The sequence below is a fragment of the Micropterus salmoides genome, unplaced genomic scaffold (genome assembly GCF_014851395.1).
Source record: "Micropterus salmoides isolate LMB-PRFRI ecotype aquatic unplaced genomic scaffold, ASM1485139v1 Ms_hic_scaffold_978, whole genome shotgun sequence".
Classification (NCBI taxonomy): domain Eukaryota; kingdom Metazoa; phylum Chordata; class Actinopteri; order Centrarchiformes; family Centrarchidae; genus Micropterus; species Micropterus salmoides.
In genome coordinates, this window is record NW_024044768.1 from 10,864 (window position 1) to 21,653 (window position 10,790).

Below are 10,790 nucleotides of genomic sequence, written 5' to 3' on the forward strand. Positions count from 1 at the left end.
ATGTACTGAAAGACACGAGTCCCTTAGTGCGTGCAAACATCCATGTAATGTTTTTGTGTATATATAATGAACATTGAACGTGAACATTTCACATTAAATTATGCCTAAATTAGCTGAATAGTATTCCTTCATTTAGCGCATACAAAAGTGGCCGATACAATTTCTGTGTGGCAGACAAAGAAAAACCCTGCCTGCCATTCTCTGCACCTTTGCATTTTTGCACTAAAGAGTGTACAAAATATATTGTATAGTTTCCCTTATAATTGCCACATGTACTTCTATTTACGTGCCCACACCAGGTCGTTACACATTTTATCATTTTAATACTTATATTACCTATGTTTGTGTTCATAAATGTATTTTTTCTAATTCTCATTTTATTTAACCATGGCCTAAAAAGGTATGAGACATTGTATTTCACTATACATTCTACTATGGGTGACAAATAAGACTTTTGAACCCCTAAAATTCATTCTATTTCTGATTTTATGTATACTTTTGTGTTGTTCTGTTGGGTTTACCTTATAAGTGTGTGTGTTTTGTTTCCCCCTGTCTAAAGTCTAAAAAAAGGTTTACTGAGAGAAGAGACTATTAATATGTTCAAACTGAACAGAGGAATAGTGCTTATGATATAGTTCATATCGTTCCTTCCTATAGATGAAGAGCATTTCTGCTCTATAATCTGATTATTCTGATTTCTGAAAGTTTGAACTCGGTCAGTTATTTAGTTTTTTTTTTTTTAATTTAAAATAAATTATAAAATGTGACATCTGAAATGTTGTGATAAATTCATTACTGATGTGTATATAAATAACAGTTTATATACAAAAGGAAATGTGTCCGTAGCACAAAGTATTAATAATTGGCAAGTGGATCCAAAATGCACATGGTTTTGGACAACAGTCATTGTGTACACAAATGCTGTTCCATTTTCTCCTCCTACATGCTTCACCCACCTCTCCTGTGACATTTGTGGGATATAGGAATTATATAATATATTATCCCATTATTTAGTTTTTTAGTTTCCCCCAACTAGTAAATATATACATAAGCTGTTTATATACTATTTAAAAGGGGAGAAGAGACATTAATAAAAATTTTTGGTATTTACATTCAATGTTAAATTTGTAAAGCAGATCTCATTTCAGTCACTTCACAGCCTCTCTACAGTATGTTGGCCTCACATGAGCCAGGCTGCAGAATCTGAAGAGTAACAATGAGCTTAACTGATTTTCTAAACCAGGGATAGAACATGGCATAAATCACAGGGTTTAGACACGAGTTAAAATAAAACAGATATATCCCAAGGAATGCAGATGAAGTATTGAGCAAGCTGTCCCCTGCAAGAGTCATACCATAATATGGGAATAAACATATTAGGAACACAACTACAAGAACCCCAAGAGTCCTGGCTGCTTTCAGCTCAGATTTCTTCGCTGTTAGAGTCACTGAACGTTGGAGTATGACAGCTGTAATGTGAGAGCGCATGGCATGAGCCTGAGACACAGCCACTACAAACACTCTCATATACAGAACTATGATGACAGTAACTGGAACAATAAAGGTCAAGGCAAGGTCAATTGCATCTGCAGTATGGTCAAATAGAACCACACAATCTCCATAGCAGGAATTATACCTTCCTGGTTGAGTCAGGTCATCTTTTAGGACTACACTACTGTAGAAAACAGAACAGAACCAACACAGACAAACACAGAGTTTAACTCTTCTCACAGTGATTCTGGTGGTATAATGCAGAGGGTCACAAATAGCAACATATCGGTCGAGTGAGATGAGCACCATGTTTCCTACAGAGGCAGAGGGAATACTGTATGATACACAAATATACAGAGAACACATGAGGTCACCAAGAAACCAGCAGGATGTTTTTCGGAGGATTTCTACCGGCATCAGCAGGAGGCCCACGAGAAAGTCTGAGACAGCCAGAGAGAGGAGGAGGATGTTGGTGGGTGTGTGGAGCTGCCTGGAGGGAAAGAGAAAGGTATTTTTACACATAGTGGAAAATGTAAGTTTAAAAGTTTGAAGTACATGTATTTCTAAACCTCTGCTGAGAAATTGATCTGCCTGAAGTGGGAGACTGAGATGATGACAAGCAGGTTGAGAGCCACAGTGAGCAGAGAGATGGAGGACACAAGAGTGTGCAGAAATACCACTTCGGACTGAGGAAGTGTCGGCTTCCTGCAGGAGGTGTTGAGGAGTTGTGGAAAGCAGAGCTCTGCTCCGTCATCAGCCTCCATCAGACAGTGAGAGGAAGGAAAGGAGGAGCTGCAGCTCTGGCAGCTTCTGACCAGAACACTTTATCATACAGTTGATTTATCTCTTTCTGACATTCTGTCCCTCCTCTTTTCTCGCTCTCAGTCTCTATTGGACACTGATGTCCCTCCTCTCTTGTTCTTCATATCACCATCATCTTCATCACTTTCTCTCCAATCCTCCCTTTGTGTGTTCCCTTTCTGTCAACAATCTAGTAGGGTATTTTGGTTATTAAATATCAAAGATAGGTATTAGTATTAAGTTAATTATTACCACTAAACTAATTAGTAATGATGAATAATTAAGGGGCACCAACATGGGATCTGCAGAAAACTTTAATCAAAGAAACTGATATTTGCTTTGCAGTAAGCTATGCTTGCCGGTATGGCTCTGTTCTGGGATCTCCCTGCCCTTCAATGCACCCTCATGGGAAGTCAAAGGCAGAGAGCAGGAGCAAAGATCTTCAAAACAACCACACTGGCAAACCTCGGTGGCCTTCAATGGGCTTACATGGAAATGCCAGCAAGAGGACCCAGCTGAGCGCTTAGTAAAGCCAGTTAGACTAAATGACATGCAATGAGGCCAATTGAATTAATAAGGATTTGCTAGTTTATTTTAACATAGCTAGTAAGTTATTAAGTGAACCCAGCAGTTGATATACGTAACATTGATAAATGGGCTAGCAGATATGGGGTACTCGTGGCCATTGAACACTGAGGATGGCTTGAGCGTCGGGCCAAAGGTAGCGTTCATAGGCATATGATGACCAACGGCCCATACCCTTGAGCGCTGGGACGGGAGCGATGGTTGCTGCAGTTGTTTCTGCTCCTGGCGGAGCAAACCGTTGATTCATCTGAATCATCATATACACATGTTTTGACAAAACCGTGGCTATTTTACACAAAACGTAGATTCTTTGTGTGTATGATAAACCCTACCAGCTGTAGAGTTTGCCGGTTGACATGCATATATTTACTGACTTAGGTTTAGGTATAAACTTTTAGGTTCGCCTGGTCTCCTTTTTAATAGTGCTTGTATAACCTGAACCCTGTAGTGCACAATTTTTTTTTTCAGTACGACCTCGGATTTTGTATACTACATGATATCAGATGAATGTATTAATAGTTATATGGCCATAAAGACAAAAATAAATAAAAACAGAAATTGAATCTCACAGATTATATATTATATATATTCACGCTCACACCTAAGGACAATTTAGGGTCACCAAAGAACCTAGGCCGCATGTCTTTGGACGGTGCACCCGGAGAGAACCCACAAAGGGACTCACTCCTGTCCTACCCGTCTCCCATTGCTATCTAACTTCGTGATGACAGAGCACTCACGAATGTTAACTTCACAAGACACCCTCCAGAACACGTCAGTGTGGGATCCCTCCTTTCAACCGCGGCCCTCCTGCTCAACACCAAACGGGATGCCGTGGACTGAGGTGGTGATCTGCGATCGTATGAGGGTCTCCAACGGGGCTACCTCTCCACCTGACCTGACCTGATACCCTACCTCACCCGGGTACAGGCAAGACCACGGCGCGGAGTGAGACTTCAGCTCCCCCTCCACTCAGCGATGCTGTCACCTTCCCAACACTGGTGGCTGACAGCGCCCAGACGTGGCCAAACAACAGGCGAGCCTCATCAACCTTCATCCCGCTCTGCAACTTCCATTGCTCTGCAAAAAATCCTGAAGGAGGCGGTGCTAAGGCGAAGGGTAATTGCCCTACCAGGTCTGATGCGGAACGTTTTAGCAGATTCCTTTACCTTCATTCCTGGCTCCAGCCTGCAAAACTCACGGCTTTGGTTTTATTGACAATTTTAATTTATTCTGAAACCGTTCCACATACTTCTGGACTGATGGGGTTCATCCTCGCAGATTAGGAAGCCGCTGCTAATATCCAGCACACCGTACAATGCGCCCCACATATCTGACTATTTACGGCACACACCCCCTCCACAGAAGCTGCCACTCACTCTATGTCCACAGCTGCACAGACCAGCGCTGTTTCCATTAGTGGCTCCCCCTGCCAGTCACTCTCATCTTTAATTTTGACAAGTACAAACTTGCATCACTCTCATATTCCCATAGTAATGGTATCTGTTCCCCGCCACCTAAATCAAAACTGAAGAGAAGAACAGCGGTGCCTAACAACTTAATAAAGATGACTGCACCAAAAGAACATAATAACATGAAAATTTATTGTGGGCTATTAAATGTCAGATCCTTCTCTTCAAAAGCTGTACTAGTTAATGAACACATATCAGATCATAATATAGATTTGATAGTTTGACTGAAACCTGGCTGGGACATGATGATTGTGTAAGCCACAATGAATCCATTCCTCCCAGTCATAGTAATAGACACAAACCTTGAGGCACTGGTCGAGGAGGGGGAGTTGCAGTTATTTTTCATTCAAGCCTTTTAGTCAGGTAAAACCTAAACTAAGTTATGGCTCTTTTTAAAGCCTTGTTCTTGGTATTTCAAACCCGACCTGGAGAACTATGCGGCAGATTGTATTTGTTATAGTGTACTGTGCTCCCGGTACTTACTCACAGTTTTTATCAGAATTTTTATCTGATTTAGTCCTCAAAACAGATAAAGTAAAGATTGTAGGTGATTTTAATATTCATGTGGACGTCAAGAATGACAGCCTCAGCACTGTATTTAGTTCACTCCTTGATTCGGTTGGCTTCTGTCAAAGCGTTCATAAACTCACACACTGTTTCAAACATACCCTTGACCTAGTATTGAATTACATCAGTGTGTAATTCCGTGTTTCATGTTACCTCCTATAGACTCCTATGCTAACGTTAATCCCTCACAAATTGATCCTTCATAAATCGATTATCTCGTTGATAGTACTACAGGACCGCTCCGAATGACACTGGACACTGTTGCTCCTTTGAAAAAGAAACTGATTAAACACAGAAGACTAGCTCCATGGTACAACAGCCAAACACAATTTAAAGAGAGTATAGAGACAGTAACTTGAGAGGAAATGGCGTCTTACACATCAAGAAGATTCTCATTCAATGTGGCAGGACAGTTTGTAAATGTATAGGAAGGCCGTCCGCAGCGCCAGAGCAGCCTATTACTCAAAATTAATAGAGGAAAATAAGAACAATCCCAGGTTCCTCTTCAACACTGTAGCCAGACTGATGGGAAACTACAGCTCTAAGGAACAATGTGTCCTTCTCGACCTCAGAAGTGACATTTTTATTAACTATTTCAACGACAAAATGTTTTAGAAATAAAATTCAGCACCTCCTGTCTTCAATGGATGCCAACCTGCCCTTAGTCTCCTCAAAAGCACCTTTAAAGCTCAATGGATATTTGGACAGTTTTGCTACCATCAACCTTCACCGACTTACTTCAGTTGTGTTCTCGTCCAAACCAACGACCTGCCTCACAGACCCCATCCCAACCAAACTGCTCAAAGAGGTTTTGCCCTCAGTTGGCCCTTCTTTGTTAAATATTATCAACCTTTCCTTGACAACAGGGTATGTACCTAAATTTTTTAAGGAAGGGGTCATTAAACCACCCTGCTCTAGATCCAGGTATTTTAGACAGTTACAGACCAATATCTAACCTTCCTTTCATATCCAAGATCCTTGAAAAAACTGTGGCAAATCAACTCTTTGAATTTTTGCATAGCAACAACTTTCAGTCAGGCTTCAGAATCATTGTACAGAGACAGCACTGGTAAAAATCTCTAATGATCTTTTAACTGCATCATATAAGGGACTAGTCTCTGTATTGGTCCAAGTGCGGCATTTGATACAGTTGATCACCATATTTTATTACAGAGACACACTTAATTGAACACTTAATCACCATTAAAGGAATCAGATCGCACCCAGTTTGTACATGTAAATGATGAGTCCTCTCTGCACAGCAGAGTCACCCGTGGACCTATTTTATTCACCTTATAAATGTTTCGGTTAGGTAATATCATTAGGAATGACAGTATAAATTCCCATTGTTATGCTGATGATAATCAGTTATACCTTTCTATCAGACCTGACAAAACCAACCAGTTAGCTAGGCTTCAATTGTGCATCAAGGATGTGAAGACCTGGATGTCTTATAACTACTTGATGTTGAAAAAACTGAGGCTATAGTACTTGGACCCAAACACCTCCGAGACATGTCTGCAGACATAGTTGCTTTGGATGGCATGGCATTGGCCTCCAGCACCACCGTAAGGAATTTGGGAGTTATTTTTGATCAAGACATATCTTTTAACTCACACATAAAGCAAACTACAAAGACTGCCTATTTTCACCTTCGCAATATTGCAAAAATTAGAAACCTTCTGCATCGAGAAACTTGTCCACACATTTGTTACTTCAAGGCTTGACTACTGTAACTCCGTGCTTTCAGGGTGCTCAAAAAAGTCTCTCCAGGTAATACATAACGCTGCTGCACGCATACTGACTAGAACTAGCAGGAGAGATCGTATCACCACTGTTTTAGTAGCTTGAGATTCTCAAATTGAGAATTTATTTTAAAATACTTCTTACATACCAAGCCCTTAATGGTCAGGCACCATCTTATTTGAAAGAACTCCTTACACCATACTTCCCCATTAAAACACTGCGCTCCCAAAATGCAAGGCTACTTCTAGTGCCTAGGATCCGTAGACGTAGAATGGGAGCCAGCGCCTTTAGCCATCAGACACGCTAGTTGTGGAATCAGACCCCTGTCTGGGTTCCGGAAGCAACCAACATTTCCATATTTAAGAGTAGGCTAAACCTTTTCTTTTTAGTAAAGCTTTTAGTTAGGCATGGTTTTTCTTATTTTGTGAGAAGGCTTATAGTTAGGGCAGTTAGAGTATTTTATGAATTTTTATACAGTCTATTTATTTTATTATTAGTTTTATAATTGTGTATTTTATTGTTGTTTTTTAATGTGTGAATCTTGTTTTGTGTTGTCAGCCTTTTTTGTCCAATTCTGCAATCTTTATATGTCTCTGTGTACTGGGACCACACAGCTGGTGATTTTACACTTTAAATAAATTTGAATTTAACAATTCTTACTCAGAAAGCAAACATTGTCACTCATAACACACTGACCTACAAAACATTAAAATGAGCATTTATCTTCGAAATGTGACTGATCATTATGTCATTATAGAATACAGTTGTTCAGTCACAGATCAGAATTGAAATTCTACTTGTTCAACTTCCACATCATCTAGTCACTTGTGCACATCATATGTAAAAGCAATTTCTCAGTCTTTTGAGAAATTGCAAATTGCACAAGCTTTGACACATTTATGCAAATGATTATGTTACGTTATGTAATGATTATTAACTGTCTGCTGTTTCCTACATTATCAGTTGCTTACTGTATGTCATGTTGATCACAATGTATTACAGCGTACTGGTTCTGTGTTGAGTAGTCTTTCCCCCAAAACATGTAGTCATAAGTTATTGCGTACAGTAAGTCACTACATGCAAAATGGTTAAACACCTCATAATCTGCATTTTTTTCTACATATGACTATTAGATTTTTTTTGTAAATGTGTCCTACAGTAAATTGATGAAGATATCTGTTGTGCTGTGAATAAGAATCTGTGTTTCAATAGACAGGAATGTTAACCTGAGGGGGTGTGTTCCATGTTTCCACTTGTTATTTTGTAATTATTTTTGTTGTGCTATGCAGTGCTGTAAAATAGTCTTGTTGTTTTATTTTCTGCATCACTCTGATGTGCTCTCTTAACAAATTACAGTGCATATAGTAAAAATGCAACTGTGAATTTCAATGATTTCAATGATTTTCAATCATTGCCATCAAAACCTTAGTGATAGTGTACATCAGAAAATACTTACAGTAGACAGTACAGAGTACACTGTTACATTGACAACATGGATAAACATTTTGACTGTCTTGTTTGTAAACAATGACACACGGACGTGTCATTCTGATGGCACTGACATGTTCACTTCTGAGAGACAGACTAAGGATTTTTAGCAAGTTTTGCAGGTAAATGTTAAGGATGATTCAAGAAATGTAGTAAGTGAGCGTTGGGGCAGTGCGTTTGCATACAAAGTCAATGCTAAGACGCGTAGATCTACGATTTCCTGTCCGGCGGTGTGAAGGGGGCAGTGCCAGTGACGCGAAGGCGTTCGTGTGAGTTGAATATTTTTAACTCCAGCAAGATAGTCGTATGATCACTGAGTTGCGATAGCCTATCAATGTTGAGATTGTCCATACATCACCAACGGCTTCAGAGCGTTGTGTGGAGAGGGCCAGACAGAGCGGGCGATTGAAATTCTGCTGGCTGGTGGAAAGTTGTTAAACTTGGGGGAGAAGAGCCGGGAGCAGCACTGCAGCTTTTGGACAAGAAAAACACCTGTAGTCGGTCTGGATTGTGCTCTTACAACAACGCCGTTTGATCATGGGAGAAGCTTGGAGTGAACTGCTTTTTTTATATCCTTTTATTTAACTTAAGTTTTTAACTTAAGTTTTATGTGGGTTAAGGATTTTAGTCATCTGACATGGATTTTAAGCTAGATGAATGTAAAACGCTATCAACACTACTGATCACAACAAAAAGCTCCGGCGATTAACGTTATGCTAGCCGAGATAACTCTGCCCCATTAGGACTGCATACTCCTTAAGAAAGTGAACAAAAAGATTGCTGACCTTATGGAAGACATCCGACAACTTTCAGAGGAACTCAAATAGAAAGATCCCCTGCTCATTGGCTTTATGGATGTGGCTTCAGCGCAACTGCTAACATCCAGGACAACGTGCTGTGGGACCCCTCTACCCTTCCAAGGTTTTCCTCCTGCTCGACTCCGAAGCATCAGTCAACCTGGGCTGAAGTGGTGGCCCATGGCTGCAAGAAAGGCTCGGATGGGGCTGCCTCTCCTCTGCACATCGGCCTCTCCGACGGCTATGCAGCCCTGTCTGCCGACACGGATCCCTTTCGGCGGACAGTGCCTGCCGACACTGTTGCATCTCCTCCACCGGCTGCATCTCCTGCACTGGTGGCAAACGGTGATTGGCTGGGCCACCAGTCTGCTGCTGGGCCGATGTAGGATCCTGAAGGAGGCTGTGCTCAGACGCTCTGGAGGCCGTCTCTACCCTGCACTATCGGGTAGCCCTTCTCTCAGGTCTGTTACTGCTACTCCAACAAACACTCGGCAGCTCACACACTCCATCCTCAGTCCGCACACAGTGTTGAAGGATATTCTGCTGAGTCCTGCTCTGGAACCCCACAACCAGCATCTCCTCATCCCCTTTTCTCCCCAACCACACTAATAATTGGTGACTCCATAACCAGAAACAGTTTCTTTAACGCTACCACTCACTGCTTCCCCGGTGCCACCATGGCTGACATTTAAAAAAAACTCCAGGACCTGATGCCATCGCTCCCGTCCTCCATCACAAGAGTGATAGTCCATGTGGGAACAAAAGACACAGCTCTTCAGCAGTCTGAGCTGACAAAATCAGATTTTAACCTTTTTAAAGCAGTGTGGAAAGTCCCTTTTTATCTCTGGTCCCATTCCCACAGTTAGTTGCGGTGCTGGCCGCTTCAGTAGACTCCTCAGCCTCCACGACTGGCTCCAGTCCGTCTGCAGGGCTCACGGTGTGTGTTGTGTCGATAACTTTAATATTTTCTGGCAAAAAAGGTCTCTTTTTAAGACAGACGGACTTCACCCAAACAAACGGGGCTCAGAAATGTTAGCTCCTCACATACAGCATGTGGTGCGGTCCACACATGACTTACGTGAATGACTAATCATTCATGCAGCACACCTGGACACACCACCTGTCTGAACAGAACTCTGCCTCACTACCACAAACAACTGTCTCCACCTGCTGGCATGTAAAGCTGTCTGCTCCCAGCGCTGTTCCACAGACTTCTATTCCTGTCATCATCACGCATAGACCAGTAAACCGAAATGTGCACATCCCACACAGAAATCATAGTAATCTTATAGGATTAGGACAACTGCACCAACTCCAGCACCTAGAACAAATGCATTTAAAATGTCTCTCTTCAATGTGAGATCACTTTCAAGTAAGACTTCTATCTTAAATGATTTTATCTTGTCTGCAAATCTAGATTTTATGTTTTTAACTCAATCATGGTTGCAAATGAATGACTATAGCCAGCTAGCTGAACTGTGTCCACCTAAATATGTTTGTTTTAGTCAACCGAGGGTCAGTGGTCGTGGTGGTGGGCTAGTGAGCGTGTATAGGAAAATTTTTAATTGTCATCAAGTACGATGTGATGAATTTAACTCCTTTCAAGTTCTCATTCTTAAACTTGGGAGGGCTGCAACCTATCATATTTGTTATAATTTATCGCCCCCCAAAACCGCCTGGAGGATTTTTATCATAACTTCCTGAATTTTTATCTACTCTGGTTTTAAATTATGACAGAATTGTTCTTTGTGGCAATTTTAATATTCATGTTGATGACCCCACCAATGTTAATGCAACTGACTTTTTAAATATGGCCACTTCTTTTAACTTCAAACAACATGTC

At 41.2% G+C, this 10,790-nt stretch overlaps 1 protein-coding gene across 1 annotated transcript; it reads right to left on the reverse strand.

Moving 5' to 3' along the window:
- Nucleotides 1-1,164: 1,164 nt before the first annotated feature.
- LOC119896378 (trace amine-associated receptor 13c-like) lies at nt 1,165-7,907 on the reverse strand. Its single transcript, XM_038709813.1, has 3 exons — nt 7,889-7,907; nt 2,083-2,233; nt 1,165-1,981 (listed from the first exon to the last, which is right to left on the reverse strand). Exons 1-3 carry the CDS (start codon nt 7,905-7,907, stop codon nt 1,165-1,167), a joined length of 987 nt encoding a protein of 328 aa, XP_038565741.1.
- Nucleotides 7,908-10,790: the final 2,883 nt, after the last annotated feature.

Excerpts from the sequence above, each read along its gene's own strand:
- LOC119896378 (XM_038709813.1), bottom strand. Across the intron at positions 1,982-2,082 it reads ATCTCAGTCTCCCACTTCAG|GCAGCTCCACACACCCACCA; the intron begins GCAGATCAATTT and ends CTTTCCCTCCAG.